Source organism: Vespa crabro, chromosome 5 (genome assembly GCF_910589235.1).
Source record: "Vespa crabro chromosome 5, iyVesCrab1.2, whole genome shotgun sequence".
Classification (NCBI taxonomy): domain Eukaryota; kingdom Metazoa; phylum Arthropoda; class Insecta; order Hymenoptera; family Vespidae; genus Vespa; species Vespa crabro.
This window is the reverse complement of record NC_060959.1, coordinates 11,410,077-11,427,212: the sequence shown is the minus strand read 5'-3', so window position 1 is coordinate 11,427,212 and position 17,136 is coordinate 11,410,077. Positions and strand designations below refer to the sequence as shown.

At 39.1% G+C, this 17,136-nt stretch overlaps 1 protein-coding gene across 2 annotated transcripts in view; it reads left to right on the top strand.

Annotated features, from left to right (window-relative positions):
* LOC124424490 (dual specificity tyrosine-phosphorylation-regulated kinase mbk-2-like) overlaps positions 1–17,136 on the top strand; it is a 123,961-nt gene that overhangs the window by 58,912 nt on the left and 47,913 nt on the right. Inside the window, exon 3 of one of the 2 annotated variants that reach the window (XM_046963622.1) lies at positions 16,365–16,415. The exons of the other annotated variant lie outside the window; for it this stretch is intronic. Coding sequence (XP_046819578.1) covers positions 16,365–16,415 — 51 coding nt within the window. The remainder of the gene's footprint in view (positions 1–16,364; positions 16,416–17,136) is intronic. 2 annotated transcript variants of the gene reach the window in all.

Below are 17,136 nucleotides of genomic sequence, written 5' to 3'. Positions count from 1 at the left end.
AAGAATGTTTCCACAGTTCACGGTTCAAACTATAACAAGGAAGAATCTGATACCCGTTATAGAGATTTCGAGGGAAGATCAGATCTCGGTGGATCCGTTTCGAACCGTATCTAATCTCGCGTCAGGTCTAGGAGTTTGCGCTTGCAAACAGGACGTATGTGTATCACCAAGTCAGCGAACAATACGATATGCATTCTCCGAGTGGAATTTCGCAACAGCAACAGTAACAGCACCACCTTGTGTACCCTATTGCACATAATTCGATATTAGGGGGACGAGCATGTTCCGTGACAGAACATATTTAGGTATTTGTGTTTGTATGTACGTATGCAAGTATCTCAAGGGAGGAGAGGCTTCGCGTTCGCAGTTAACTGAGGTATAATCGGTCCATCGCAGTATCGCTTGAGATCTCTAACGTTTAATAGATGCGCTACTCCCTCTTCCCTCCCTCTCCCTCTCTCACTGTGGCTCTTGTTGGTTTCAAGTGCAGGTGCATATACATGCATGATTAGCACAGCGAATGCTTAACAAATTAAATAGTCTCTTTTTATTATTACTAGAAACTTTTTAATTAATATTGCTCAGTAGTAAAAGTTTTCCGCTTATTGAGAGATAATTACATATTAATTTCGCGTTAATAATTTATCATGATCGAATGGTTTAATGGAACTTTTCTCTCTCTCTCTCTCTCTCTCTCTCTCTCTCTCTCTCTCTTTCTCTCTCCCCCCCTATTTATCTCTGATCACACATTTTCGTCGTGAAACTCGAAGGAAATTGATAATTTATTTTTAATGCGCTCAATATACCTGCTCTTTAATGAATTGCGAGAAAGATATATTGCCGTTACTTCGCCATTAAGTGGGAAACGCGAGCGATTAGAAGGAAGGAGCGTTCGTTGTGAGGCATCAGCTCAGAAATTATTCTCTTTCGAGTCGTTCATGCGCATACACATCGCTATCGGAAAGTCACCCTTCGTCGTGTAAAATATACTCTGAGATTGCATTACATTCGATCCTTTTGACAAGCTCGTAAAGTAAAGATTACAAAATTGACGAGAAACGTAGACAAACGTTTATTCAAAAAATATGGTTTTACTGGTCAGAGTCGTATTGGACATTCTATTTACATATATTTGCAACACAAACGAGTACGAACGAGACGAATATAAAACGTCACTCGTTATCGAAAAATACGTGGTTCTAGATTCAAACGATTCGGAATTCATACTCGACGAGGTAAACTTTGAAGAAAAATCGAGACAAAGCATCGCATCTATCGCAAAGTAAAAGAGTGTTCTGGTTTGACGCGAAGAGCCGGACGATGTTACGGCGAAACTCGTTTGCCGAAGCACGTATGGCACGTTCGAGGGCGTGCTGCATAAATTTTCTTATGACTGCGTTTCCGAGTCACGCACCCTTGAGCGACATACGAGCGACGCAACGAGATCGTGTCCGAGACGTATCTAACGCGCATAAAACTCCTCCTCCTTTTTTTTTCTTCCCTTCTCTCTCTCTCTCTCTCTCTCTCTCTCTCTCTCTCTCTCTCTGTTTCTCTTTCTTCTTCATCTTCTACTTCTTCTTCATCATCTACTTCTTCTTCATCATTTTCATCTTCTTTTTCTTCGTCTTCATCATCTTCGCTCAACTCGTCCAGTTCCCTTCGAGACATACACACATACATGTCCCGTTCGCACATGAAAGACGATGCAATATAAACCGATAAAGACCGTTTCTTTTTCTGAATCCATAGAAGTCAGCTCGTTAGAGATGATAAATGCGGTCACGCGAACTTGTTTTTCTCTTTTGCGCGTCGTTCGATCGTCTCCAATCTCCCTAATAATAATCTTCGATCGTCATTAACTTTTTTAAACGCGACTCGTCGTCTCATAGAACCGTCTGCAGGCATTAATCTTTGATAAATTAATTAATAGATAAAGATTCCATGAGAACTTTGAGATTTTCTCGAAAATTGCAAAGAGAGAAGGTCTCTCGAGCGAATCGAAATATACGAGGAACGAATAAAGCCGTTGGATGATGATGATCCGTATCTGGGACGACGTTGACGCATGCGAGTAACTCTAGACGCCGATCGAGACTCGCGATTCCATTCGAACGGGAGAATAACGCGATATAAATTATGCCAGTCTAAAACCAGAGACGAAGAGAGAGAGAGAGAGAGAGAGAGAGAGAACCAACGTGACACGATGCAACCATCTTCATAGGATTATCGATGCAAGGGGAAGCAAGCGTTTTTCTTTGCTCGCATTGTCTTTTTTTTTGTTTTTACAAACACAACTTTACAGTTTCTCGATTCATTATCGACTGGTTCCTTTGAATGGTATTGGATTCTTGGGCAGGGGGTGGGAGAAAGAGAGATAGAGGGAGAGAGAGAGAGAGAGAGAGAGAGAGAGAGTAAAAGGGTGTAGCACATATAGACATACCTCATCGTGAACCACACGCATGCGAGTTACACACATGTAGCTAAATCTACAGATGGACAGAGATAAATGGATAGATATAGATGAGCAAGAGAGAGAGAGAGAGAGAGATTGGGCGTCCGTTGGCGGACATTTCGCATGTACCGGGTGTTGCGCAGATCGATAGCTTGGAGCCCCTGTAATTCGACGGTCGTTTCCACCAGAGAAGCCTCTTTTTCCTATCCATGCAGCAACATATATGTCGGCAGCACGTGCGAATTTGAGCCGTGTACCGCTTCGTATACGCATTAACATGTTTATACGTGTGCGTCTGTGTGTACATGTCTCTCTGCGGTACCCTTCGTTATCGGACGAATTGCCTGCGGCACGACTTTGGTCCAAAATGTCCACTCTCATATTTAGGGCGGTTCTCTATGGCCAAAAGTGTCGCCGTATACTCTTTCGTGCATGTGACGGTAGGGTGAAAGAAAGATATTAAAAGAAAAAAAAAAAAAAAGAAAAAAAAAGGAAAAAAGATAAAAAGAGGAGAAAGGGGCGATATCGTGACCAGGGCCAGTCTTTCAATTAGAGACTTAAGCTCTTTGGATTTAACGTGGCTCGAAAGAATGGTCGAGCAACGTGTATACACGTGCTTACACGCGCGTGAGAGATTTAAGTCTTTGATTTTTCTCTCTCACTCGCACCCTCTTTTACATCTTCCAACCCTTCTTAGTGTTTCGACATCGAAGACTGACGAACGCTAACTCGAAGAGGCTTCTGACGTCTATCGTACGATAGACGATATTCTAGACCCCGAGTGCGAGTCTACTTATCGGTTTTGGATACTACGGATTTTCACGTGAAATTGGGTGAGAGGCTTTGCCTGTTTGACTATCGATAGGGAAAATTGAGATCGCTCGTGAAACGTGAGACACCACGAGTATACACGTGATCTTTCTTATCTATGTTCTTCCATTGATCTTCTTCTTTTTAAAGATAAATTTCTCTTTCTTTTCTTTTTTTTTTTTTTGTTTCTTTTTCTTTTTCTTTTTCTTTTTCGTTCTTTTAAGCTTAGATGAACATTTTCAAAGAGAGATACCGATTGACTCTTTCATTCTAGTTCAGTGGATCAAGAGGCGAAAGACGACGTTTGCCTTCTTACCTTTCTCTTAAATATCATAATAACTTCGAGAGTAGACTCGTCTTGTAAATTACAGGATGTGCGTGATCGAAAGAAACAATTCGACTCGACAAGTTCCAACCACATATCGATGCAATTTTCGAAACGCAATTTCGTTAATCATCCCCTTTCGACGATCGAGACGGCGATGGTGGAAAAATTCTCGATGAATAGGAAACTCGTTTTTGTATCAGGAATATTTTTTTTCTTCGTGCTGCTTTCTTTCTTCCTTGAAAAAAAAAAAAAAAAGAAAAAAAAAGAGGAGAACTAGAAGACTAAAAAGACTCTGACCTTGGCCCGAAACTCTCGTTCCACGGATATTTATCCAAGGAAGCGTATCTAATGTTTCGAGGGAAATGATTATTATTAGGTGGACTCTCTTCTTAGACTAGCGTTAATGTTGATTCTTGTTTAACGAGTTTTCATAGTATTTACTAAGTATTGACACCAATAGGTATAGAATTAACGAGCTCTTATTGTAAAAAGGTGTACCCTTATAAATATTAATAATACAACGACGCAACTTTTTGTCTACGGGTAATTCTATGCAAAATAGTATTTGCCGTTGTCCAAAATAATTTAATTAATAAGAAAAGAAAAAAGATCGAAAGGAGGATGAGGAAGTGTTTCTTTTTTTTTTGGATTATAGTCTACAAACACGAACAAAAAAATCGATAGGAGCTTAAAATAGAATGCAAATATTATATGTTAGACGGCAAGTTCGTGTCTATATGAAAACGTATCTTTGGCTGCAGTCGATCTCTTTATTTTGAACGAACGAAGCGGATTAACCAAACAGGATTTTCCGAAGCCCTCGCATCGCTACTAGCGCATACCACGTGTTGCAGTCTCGTGCAGCAGGAGTACTTATTTTTCTCTTTTTCTTTTCTTCCGGTATTTTTTTTCTTTTTCTTTTTATATATATATATATATATCAATGGATATCTCTACTTTGCGACATGGATAGGATACGAGGATGCGTAAATCGTGAAACTTTTGTGTATCATAATTCGTAATGAAATCATGATAACGAGAAAATTCGATTCGCACGAACGATCCATCGGGCCGACGTTGAAAAGAAGTTTCGTAATCGAATTTAATCATATATCGTTGGTATAGTTGCCAACGGTGGGGACAAAAAGACACGTGCGTAAAACGTTCTATGAAATCCTGTGTGCACGTGCGAGCTGAATTACATACGTCCCACGTAGAAAGTAGTCACAGTCTATGATATATTTCTAAGAGAAGATTTAATGTATTAAGGTTTAAAGAAGAGGAAAAAGAAAAAGAAAAGAAAAGAAAAAATCCGACGAAAGGGAACCGACATTTATTGCTTTTCATAAATATTTATATCCGCTTACCGGAGTTAGCTCGTTCGATCGTTCACTCTCTTTCTTGACTTTGGCGGTTTTCTTTTCTTTTCTCTATTTCTCATTTTTTGTCTCCCTTGTCGTACCAAAACGCAGATTCAGCTCGCTGCACTCGCGGAATCGAGGCCATGACACGCTCCGTTATTTTTCTAGTACCGTTCCTTACGTGTATATATATATATATATATATACACATAGTTATGCAGCACGAACGGGATATCGCAAAGCGAATGAGATTTTTAAGGACTTCTTATATCGACGTAACGTGAATTTTAATATCGGAGGAACCTCCTATCGCTTGAAATAATCCTTCTCCTTCGGCCGGGGCGGTTTCGTCTTATATACGTCTACTTAGCTCTATCGCCGTAACGCCACTTACGAGGTACGAATTCGTTTTGCGAAATTATTTGCCAGAGCTACTATTCTAATCAAATATTTTTCAACGACAAATACCGTCGACTTACGATAAGCCTCGAAGGTTTGACTTACGATCGCAATTAGCATATAATGTATTCGAGAATTCTCAAATAGCACTATTACACGGTTGAACGGAAAATTACAAGCTACGAAACACAGCTAAGCGAGCGAATTCTCCTAAGTCGTGCGGGCGTTCTTGAACGATGCTCTTCCTGACTTATTCTCTTATTCTCTACTTAAAGATACTGCGCAGCAGTGGGTAAGTACGTATGTGTCCGCATAATCTTGCTTACAGGCAATTCTTTCGCGAGATACTTTCCATATAAACGATACTATCAAACCCGTATCTACGTCAGAAAAGTATCATGACATCCGGAAAGATTCCTTTTAAGAAGTCCACGTACTTTAGGCGGCTGAAATGGGAGGAGAGACCTCGAGCGGGATCATTTCGATCGTATTATCGTTTCAAAATCCCATAAACGTAGATATTTATTTTACGTTAAAATTGAAAGACCCGAACGAAGAGGGACGACGGGGACTACCTATACGATGCGTATGCCATTGAGAGTGGTCGGCTCCAAGGCCAACACTTTCCAAAGGTTGGTCCAGTTTTTAACACCTTGGTAACAAAAGATCTCTTCTATTCGAGAGTAGAATAGCTTCTCCTTTCAATTATATATAGGAAAGAACAACTATTCTATACTAAATCCATTTTTATTCCTATTCGAAGGATATTACATAATGCTGTCAAATTAAATATGAGATATTCTGAGATACGAATATGGAAGCGCGTTCTCTCCTCGCTTTCATATTCATATCGCATTCCTCTTTCACAGAAGAAAACGCGTTCGAACTGGCCGCCAAAGAATAAAATGTCAGATGCCCGAGAAGAGCCGTTGGTCGGAAACAGACGAAAAGGAAACAATAGGATTCCAGCAGCGTTTCGATTAGAAATTATAATACGCTTACGCTTCCGCGGGAGATCGTGCGTATGTTTGCTGCCCCTTGTAGTTTATATGTGTATGAGGTCGGTCCGATGGCGAACATAATATTTGACCGAGGCAAGCACGCACGACGAGCCGTGTACGAGAAGCAACTTCGTTTCGTTTCTACATCCGGTCGATCAGTGCCTGTCCGACCATCCTTACCGAAGGACGCGCAAAGCGAATTTTTACGGTCGTGAAGAAAAATAAAATAAAAGAGAAATAACGTTCGTTTTCTCGCAAACCTTATTTTTAATACTTACTCGCGTCATATTCTACGTCTTCTATTTTGTCTCTCTGCTTACGCCTCGGTTACTATCGCAAGTGTGGAATAGTGTCTAAATCGTAAAGCCCTCCTACGTGTCTTATCGATCCAGCCTCGATCTTTCTTGTAAGAACCATTTTTCCTCGAGTCTTTTGGAAAATATCGTCTCGATTCTTTTTTCTTTGTTTTATTTTAGGAACACGAGCGTGAATCGATGAATCAAGTAGTGGATGCCCTTCCGACGTGATCAGATGCGTTAGAAGATGCGATCGATAGTCAAGGGTTCGTGATGTTCATTTATCAAAAAAAAAAAAGAAAAAGATCCTTTCGAGGGCTCGAAAATATATTTGCTATGTAAGAAAAAATTTCATACGTAGCGAATAATTTTCTTATCCTTCTTCCTTAAATCGTATTCTTTAGAAAGTTGTTCGTTTGAATATTCTTAACGTTATTCATTGTGACGTAATAAGGACGCAAAAGAAATACTTTTAACGATCCAAGTATCCACGTAAGTATTCTCTTATTTCTGAAAGGATCAACAACGGGATAAAGCGAGTATCGCGAAAGATTCGGCACGAACGAGCAGGACACTCGTAAAAGTTATTAGTACCGTTCTTATAAATTAGGATTTATCCGGTATTATTATCATGGCCTCGAGCCAATGCAGTTGCAGTTCGCGAGAATCGATTATAGCATTTTATTTCTTAACTTTTCTTACTCAGGTCGCTCGTAAAAATTTGAAAAAAATTTCCGGAAGGGTGTACCTTAACATTTAAATTCGCTTGTCCATATAGTAAATGCAAAGACACATCTCTCCTACGTAAATAGATATCGCTTTTATAGAATTTGCTTTTGATTTCGTAGAAAAATTAACGTTCATGTATTAATTATTTGTATAGAATTTTGATGGAAGGCACGCTCTTCATATTTCTTTATGCAATATTCATTCGTTTACTTTCTGGACGGACGGCTATTTTCGTAAATTAAAATTCATTGGTAATCTCGTTGAAAGAGAGAGAGAGAGAGAGAGAGAGAGAGAGAGATAGCCGATGAAGTTATTTCAAAATAGTCTTTCGAAATTACAATATTATCTGTCAAGGTAGAAGTTTGCTAAAACTTTAATAATCTACAAATAATATCCGTGAATGATCGTAAATAAAAATATAGAGGTAGAAAAGATAAGGAAAAAATGAAAAATTATGCGATCCTCAAAAAAGATCCATTAATCAAACTCCCATTCCTATTTTATCTCATATTTTGCCTTAAGGCAAGGGACATCGTCGCTTTCAGATTATCCATTGCGATATTGGATTATGGTGGAAGCAAGACGACTATACTGGCGCTGTACCGTAGTTTAATTTAATATACGTGCGGGAGGCTCTTCCGTGAAATCGGGACGACTCAGTGCTCACTCGGCCTTCCGATCGCGTAGAGATCGTTCGTCCGTCACCGCGGAAGAGCTTCTGTCTTAACAAACGCGACGGTGATCTCTCTCTCTCTCTCTCTCTCTCTCTCTCTCTCTCCAAATCGTTTTCATTATGTGTTTCCTTGTTTTGAACATTTGCCGATAAAAATATTAAAACGCGCTTTTCAGAAATGATGAAAGATCTTTCTACCTCGTGTCTGATAAACTTTTACGTTCAGTGCGAATATCTTTTCTCGATGGTTTTCAAGAAATGAAAAGTGACTAGTAAGGTGCAAGTTTTATTTTTTCGAGGCTGCGATCGATAATTCCACGTGATTACGACGATCTATACCAACTGGATTTCAAAACGTTCCCTTGTTTCTCATCCAAGGAATGACAACGTGCTCCCTGATGCCGGTCTCGCTGCAAGATATTCTGGTAAATATCAAGAAAAATCGTTGAATCGAGAAAAGCGATTTGAAATTAACTGAAAGCGAAAGCTATACGATTTTCCATTCGAATGGGAACGGAACATATTCCATGCGAGATCAGAAATCATATGATTCACGTTACTTTTACTATTGACTCATGTTCTTCATGATCTCACCGACTTCTGCTACATTGTTGACTTGCGAACGCGAGGATAATATAAAACGATCATCGTTCCTCATCTTATCATGTACGATCGAACAAACGATTCCTTCACGTCGATAAATAAATCGTTCTATTGATTTTGTTGCAACTAGATGAATAGCCGTTTAACAAGTGAAACGCACGCTTCTCGTAACTTTCCGTTCGAATCGTTAGCTTTCCCATGGTTACGCGGGGATATATAGATGTTTTAACAATCAATATTTTACCAGCTAAATTTGCAACTCAGAGTATAAATATCAAAGACCCCTGATGGTCCCGTGTGCTCTTTGCTTGCCAACGTTACGAGTCAAATTTACGATTATGGACCGTGCACGTAAACGCTCGAAAGAGACTTCGTTATCTTTTCGGGCTAATTAAATGGACAAGAAAAAAAAAATTATAAATAAACGGAGACGGGAGGGGACGGAAAAAATTTACGATCGATTATTATCGCTCGTGTAAAGATTCCGAGAGCTTTAGAATTTAAGGAAGATAAGTAAAGAAGCATTCGATAAGAAGGAACTCGTGCGGTTATATTACACTGGTACGTGCCATTGTTCCATATGCGGAGTTACTTGCTAATTAATATCACCGTTTAAGGAGACCCTGGAAATGGGAGAAAAATTCTAGAAATCCTGCTTGAACTTTGGAATCTGCGTCTTATTGCTAACCGTTACGACCACCTAGTACCGGTTTTAAGTCCACCAAAGAGAGAAAAAAAAAAAAAGAAAGAGATATAAGAACGGAGAAGAACAAAACAAAGGAGTTTATTTTCACGACAAAGAGGAAAAAAAAAAAGTACAAATCAGGAGACGAGAAAGAGACTTTTTACGAGTGAATAACAAAGATACAAAGTGAACATTTTTCGTACGTACGCAAAACGATCGAAATGGAATGCATGCAAGGAGGAAGAAACGATTGGGAGAGAATTTTTATATTTTTAGATTAGATCCATGTACCAACGGACACGCGAGAAAACCCGCTCGATCTCTTTCGCGCGCTTACTCATTGGAAAAATCGTCCGTACGAATGAATCTATTCGAGCGGTAATTTCATTAAAAATTTTCCTCAAAGGTCATTATTCATGACACTTGATAATTTCCATATCACTATATGTATTTAAGTATCGACGATTTTTATTTCTAAACTTTCTACGTATACTTACATGCTTAATTGTTTAATGAAACTAGCTTGACATATAAGAAAGAGAAAGACGTATCGATGGAATTAGAATGAAATTGTATCATTATAGATTGGGTTTGACCTTTTCGATAAAGCGAAACGATACTATTGGATCTTTGCCCGTGAATTCTCTTTCGATTCGCATTCCATCAGCGTTTCTTATTTCACTTTCGAGAAGAAACATTTCTCTCTTCTTCTCTCTCTCTCTCTCTCTCTCTCTCTCTTTCTCTCTTACTTCAACCTTGATATCATCGGCCACGGTTACAATCGAAAAGATCTTATCGATTCGAACGAATACACGATGTAAAGGCAATGTACGCCGATGTAAAGAGTTTTAAGTGTACAATGCGATTTGAAGTGGAGAGGGAGAGAGAGAGAGAGAGAGAGAGAGAGAGAGAGAGAGAGAGAGGAGAAAGAAAGAGAAAGAAAGAAAGGGAGCGAAAGCCACATGGCCGTGGAATACACGTGTTTCGAAACGGCAATATGGTTTCGCGGTTAAAACTATTAGATCGTGTCAGACCACTCGATGCAAACGAGACCTTCCAAGAGATACCAGACGAGGTCCCACCGTGGTTAATTCTATTATACTTGCCTGTTCTATAGGAGTTCCCTTTTTCGAATCTACAAAACATTACAAAAAAAAAAAAAAAAAAAGAAAAAGAAAAAAAGAAGAAAAAAATGTTAGAAAAAGGAACAAAAAGGTATTGAAAATACATTTAGAATTTCTCGTTAATCCATGAAATTGGAAATTTCAATATCGCTTCGTATCATATTTCAATTTCTTAATCCGATTTTCTAATTAAAGTGAAAATGGATAGGGAGAGAGAGGAAGAAGAGTAGAGGAAAAGAAACGGAAAAGGACGTGAGCGATATACACATGATTTCGCGAGGACGGTGCTGCGCATGCACTTTATTGCAGTTTTATCGACCGGTCGCTGTCACGTTCCGAGGACCGTTATCTCAACGCCGTTGCCGCCACCACCCGGTAAAAACGAAGCTGCACTGCGCGAGCGTGGTAGAAAACAATTGGAAGGAGGGGAAAAATAGGAAGGAAAAAAAAAACAAAAGAAGAACTGGAAATGGAATGGCATTTCTTTTTTTTCTTTTTGTTTTTTCGAAGCACGTGCAGTACGTTCCATTACGAAGTATCGATAAAGTCTTAATGTTGCTCGGAGCTCTCGCATTGTAGATACCGCAATTTGAGGAAATCTTGTTTTCCGCCTTCGACTACATTTTTTCCGAGCTTTCTCGTAATACAAATATTCTTTTTTTCCTTTTTCCTTGTTTTTTTTTTTTTTTTTTTTTTTTTTTTTTTTCCCCATTTCTCCTTACGTTCTTCGTCCATCGATTCTACGAGGATCCGCTTCGTATCATTCGTGCACTTTGCAGCGATTACCTGAAAACGATATCGTCTCACGTTTCATCCTCGAACCTTTCTCTCTTTCTTTCTATCCATTTCTCTCTCTTACGTTAGCTCTCCTAAGTACTTTCACTCTCTTTTTATCTTTCTATCTACAGGGATCACCGACGAGTGTTTTCTTGCCATAAAAATATACGGTAGCTAACCGATCTATCTCGACGTGTCTAATCCACATTTCATTTTTCTTTTTTACGTTAATCTCAAGTTCGATCTTCCTTTCTCTATTTTGCACTTCCAACGTGCATCCTTTATTCATTTTTATATCGGACCTGTCGATCGACGATCGTTCTATCATTTTCTTTTTAACGCGAGATTTCGTTCGTAAAAGTAAAAAAAAAAAGAAAAAAAAAATCCTTTCTTTCTCTTTCTTCCTCTTTATGTTCATCTGGTAGAATATCTTCGAAACGTCATTAAACGAATTTTTAAAGAAGGCCGTTCAGACGATTACGACCTCGTCTAAGATTTTATTGTTCCGTTAGTTATATTCCAGCTAGTCCGGCATTGCCTCGTAACAATGGCCTTTGCTCGTTTAAATTTGAAAGAACGAGTAGAAGAAAGAGGGGTAGGGAGAGCGAGGGATAGTCTTATCGTATGTCCGCAAGCTAGAACGAATTCTCTCGCGTTTCTCGGCAGCCGTGTGCGATTTTCGGCTCTGTTCGCCGGTAACCCGAGGTATTTTCGTTTCTGGCACGTTGCTGAGGCCTACATTAATGTCGGGTTGGCTTGTGCACTTAACCATCTCGTTATGCAACTTACGAGCCTAGCTGGTCTCTTCTTTCCCTTACTCCCAAATTAAAGATACGTTAAATGGACAACGACGACGACAGGAATGTCTATCGATTTTAAAATACCAAATATCTTTCTCCGACTCTTCGTATTACTCGTGTATTTCAGGATCTTTCTCTCAGATTTCTGCTCGACAATTCGATATAAGAAAAACGAGAAACAAAAAAAAAGAACCGATGAACACACAGGGCTCTCTCTCTATTTCATACTTTATCCCTTATTTCGAATGGATTAAGAACATTGACGATCAAATTCATTTTATTACGAATAATCGAAATGAAAATAATTTCTCCGTTGATCGGATTTTATACGCAGAGTTCTTGTAAACTCGTAAGGAGCCAGTAGTAGTTGATCGTGATCATCCGCAAATAAACGAGCCAAAGTGTGTACGGAAGCATCGCCGTCGTTGTCGTCATCGGTGCTCCTCGTATAACGTTCAAACTAAACGATTGCATAATCGTGCGTACCCCTTCTCGCGAGAATGCGTGAACGCTCTTCGTTACCGTTTTTCGCTTGGCTCCGTGCGAAACGCGAGAAGAAGAAGAAGAAGAAGAAGAAGAAGAAGAAGAAAGAGCAGCAGCAGCCAGAAGGACGACAAAGTTTCGAGACTGCATCGCGGCCACGTCAAATGAGTTACGAGAAAGAAAGAGGGAAAGAGGGAGAGAGACAGATAAAAGGAAGGTTCACGCGTCGGGAAACAAAGGAACGATTACGTAAGCCTTTTGTGCGTCGATCAGCTGTTCCATCGAAAAGAAAACACGCTCCGTACGTGCACGTATATATAGGGTGTTCATAAATCATTCGGTCACATTTTTAATACTCGAATTAAGAAAATCTTAGATGTCTAACATGTGTTTTCCACAGTGTTTTTATATAACGGTTATGAAATAATTATTATTCAGCGCGGGTGATATCGTTATCGCATTGATAATGCTTAACAACTCAAAACAAACGATCGACAATTATCGTTTGTCCGTTCTTTCTTTTTTTTTTTTTTTTTTTTTTTTTCTTAATCTCTTTTATAATATTACGACGAAACATTCGGCGTGCGCAATTTCTGAAATCACGGGGGAAGATCAATAAAATCGATAATCCATGAAACGTCGATATTCGCCACGGTCATCACGGTTGACCGTGGTTAATCAACGCGTAAATAATGTACTTGGTTCGGGACGGCAAGGAAAAAGAGGAGATCGAGTCTAATCGTGCGTCGACCGTGAAAGGAGACGCTTGGGTGACAAGTTATTCCTCAATTTCTCCCTTTTTCTTTTTTTCTTACTCGTAATTTTTTTCTCTTCCCATTCTCTCTTCTCTCGACTTTTATCCCTTTCTCTCTTCTAAATCTCTTTCACGGCTTCTCACACTTTTTATTGGCCTGATAATTAGCGGATAGCCATGAATCGTGCTGCGTAACGTATCGATACATAAATCATAGCTCAGAAAGAAAGAGAAGATAAGAGAAATGAATCGATTCTCCTGGTGCAAGTGTGTAGTCTTGGAAATGTTCAGGCGATCGTAAATTATGTCCTTTTTTCATCTTTTTCTTTTTAAGAGAGAGAGAGAGAGAGAGAGAGAGAGAAAGAGGAAAGAAGAAAAGTAGTCGAATCGGATTTAATACGAATTTATTCGTTGATGTTAAATTAGCTGGTTATAATGAATCCGTCTTATGGATAGAAAGAAACCTTTTGATTCGACGCGAAAGTGCCGGAGAGCGACGTTCGTTCTCATTACGAGGAATTGTTCGCGTGGGTTTGTTTTGCAAACATCATCTTCCTAGAAAGAGGCCAGATGAAGTTCTTAGTGAAATATTATGAATTTCTGACCGTCAACTTTGCTACGGTGAGAGACTTTTAAAAATACGTAATAATTGATACCTCGAACAATGGACATCTTGTTAGGAGTAATCTTTATTATTGTGTGAGAGCGTTTTCTCAGAAAACTGATCGAAAGTGCAATGAATTCGAACAGAGTGTTTTCGTAAGAGAAGATACATTTGTATGGGAGTAAATCGAGTAAGATGCTAAAATGAGAGAGAAAGTGAACGAGTCGCGGTGACACGTTTTCTTCGCAATCTTTCTGTATGTATATATATATATATATATATATATATATATATATATATATATATTTATGGAGACGCACTATGTATGTTTAACTCCGTAGAATCTTTTGAAAAATGTACATTATTAATTAAGCGAATTAAAGTACTTCCGTCAGACAGATGGACAGTTTAGGTTTTATCGGGATCGAGTGCGTAAGAGAAACGCTTATCGCTCGCTATGATAACGATGCATCCGCAAAATCCTACGACCTTTCAGATACGAACTATGAAAGAATCGCATTATGCGCATTCCGTCGTTCGAACGGCCAAGATTCGCCCGCATCTGCCGGTGACACTATCGCGCGTGCATTTATCACGGCGCATTTTTGTCTATCGCGCGAATTCATTCGCCTCGTATAATGATTCGTTTTTTCGTTGAACGAATGAACGAGCGAATCAGCGATTGCGCGTTAAAAACGATGCCGATTTTTGAAAACATTATCGGAATCGTGAAATTCTTCGCGATTGCTAAACACCACCGATTGCTTCGGACGAGTTAAAGATTTAATACGCGCAACGAAACTTTCCAAGTTAACGCCTCGCTCAAGTAGTTCACTTTTTTTTTCAAGAAATTTTTTTATACCGAAAGGTCATGCGAAATCAACTTTTTATATCGAAAGATCATGAGAGCTGGTAAGGACGAGTTAGGATTTAATTATGAAGGTAGACCGAAAAGATTCGCAAGGGTCGTTTTTACGAGCTACGAGAAAGACAAAAAAGCTATTACGTCGATACTTTCGATGTTGCGTGAAAGAGAAATACTGAGATTGATTTAAAAATTAATAAAAAAGTGAATACGTATAAAAACACTTACAATCACTTCGTTAGGAACGGCCGGAATGACTAGGCGATCGCTAAATAATGACGTTCTACGTCTAATCATGCAACAAAAATGATGACTTCATTAACGCGCATTATTATTAGCTTTGCAAATATAATTCGCGCGTCGAATCGGGAACGTTTCCGCGTATATACTACTTAACTCTCTATGTTCTTCTTATCATTACAAATTCTGGTTTTTTTTTTTTTTTTTCCCGTCCTTCAAAGAACTTCCATCTAATAAACAAAACGAGTCGACAAAACGCGGAGCGAATGCATCGTCGTATTTTCCATATTTTCTAAAGGCTTCTCGATCACGTTTCAACGTTTACCTGTGACTGACAGCGATCACCGTAAATCAGTCCGAACGTATATGGTGATTTCGAATTGCGCGTTCATGGTCATTGTTAATGGGACGATTTGACATCCTTCTCTTCACGCGCGAGACAAATATCGAATACGAATTAAAGAGCATAACGTTATGGGGTTTATATCTAAACTTCGTTTATATCATTGAAACGATTTCAAAGAGGATTTTTTTTTTCTTCTTTTATTCGGGACAACGATAAAGAAGAAACGAACCGTATGTGGATGCTCTCCCTCTCATTTCCATAAAAGAGGTCCTCTGACGAAACGATATAAAATATGATGTAATCACCGGCTCCTCTCGAAAGTTAATGCGAGAAGATTACAGCAAACGTGGATCCAGTTTCACGCTCGTTCTTCGTTTTCACTGGACGATTCCACTTTCGAACTCGGCGACTCGCTCATGTTTCGTAGCAAATCTTTCATCGCGATTTTGCCCCGCTAATTGGACTAGTCGTTAGATGAAGAAGAGAGAAAGAGATGCATGTTCTTATTATATTGTCTTGATAAAGGAAAGCTTTCGCTATTCTTATTATTATTTTTTCGATGAATAGTATAATCATTTCAAAGAGAAAATTCTGACCCTCGTTTTAGAAAGTTTTTATTGTTTTTTATCTCATCGTCTCTTTCATTTCCACTGTCCCCCCTCTTTCTCTCTCTCTCTCTCTCTCTCTCTCGCATTCCGTGTCAATTTATTACTTTCGCGAGCTGCAACTTTTGCTGCACGACTTAATTCCGTCCGTAACAAAGTCACAAAGGACGACGGGAAACCACAAAGAGCCAATGAACTTTATTAGAACGTTGCAAAGTGCAGTGGCACTGCCGGTCAATTTATCAGTCGTCGTCGTCGTCGTCGTCGTCGTCGTCGTCGTCGTCGTACTGTACCAACTTGACCGATCTTGAAGGAAGGATGAGAGAAATTTAAATAAGAAAATCATTTTGAAGAACAAGCCCTTAATTCTATCCTTCGCATAATACTTTGTATTAATTGAATCGTTCGTTTTGTTTTGCTTTTTTCCAGGTGAGTAGGAGATCGAAAGAACGCGCGTCTCTCTACGAAGAGAAAGGGAGGGTGAGTTAATTTCCCGTTGAAAGCTTAGTGCCATTAGAGTCTCCCAACTATCCTCGTCGTTTAGTATAGTCCTTTAGAACGTTACCACGCATCACGGAGTCGCTCTTATAGAAAATAAGTCTTTACGAGCGCCGCAATATACTATGCTCTGCTCTGCTCTGCTCTGCTCTGCTCTCCTCGTTAAGAGGCATTTTATAGGCACCGTATCGAAAACCATAACGACGGCTCCGAATCGAAGACGAATCAATTATAGAAACAAGTGGGTCAGAAAAGTCCACGGACAATTTCACGAATGAATCAGGTTCTCTCACCGGATAGCGTAACCGTGAACGTATTCGAACGGTAGTAAATCGTAGTTGAACTCTCGATTCTTTTCATTCTCTCGTTCGGTCAATCGACTTGATTTCACCGACGATTCATGTTTTTCGTGTTTATAACGTTGAACGCTTTCTTCTTTGCCTCTTGGCATAATCATTTTTCTCAATTTATTCCAAATTCATTAGAATGATGATTAAAACAATTTTTCCCTTGTCCCTTAGACGTCACATTATGTATTTAATATTGAAACGTGACGTAACTATGTAACTCAATGACATATATTTTATCGCGAACGAACATTTCCATAAATCCTTAAGCAAAATATTTTTCTTAAATAGTCTAGTAGAGTCTAGGAAATATTTTGTTGGAACATTGGCAGATAAGTAGATAACGAATTTTTAAT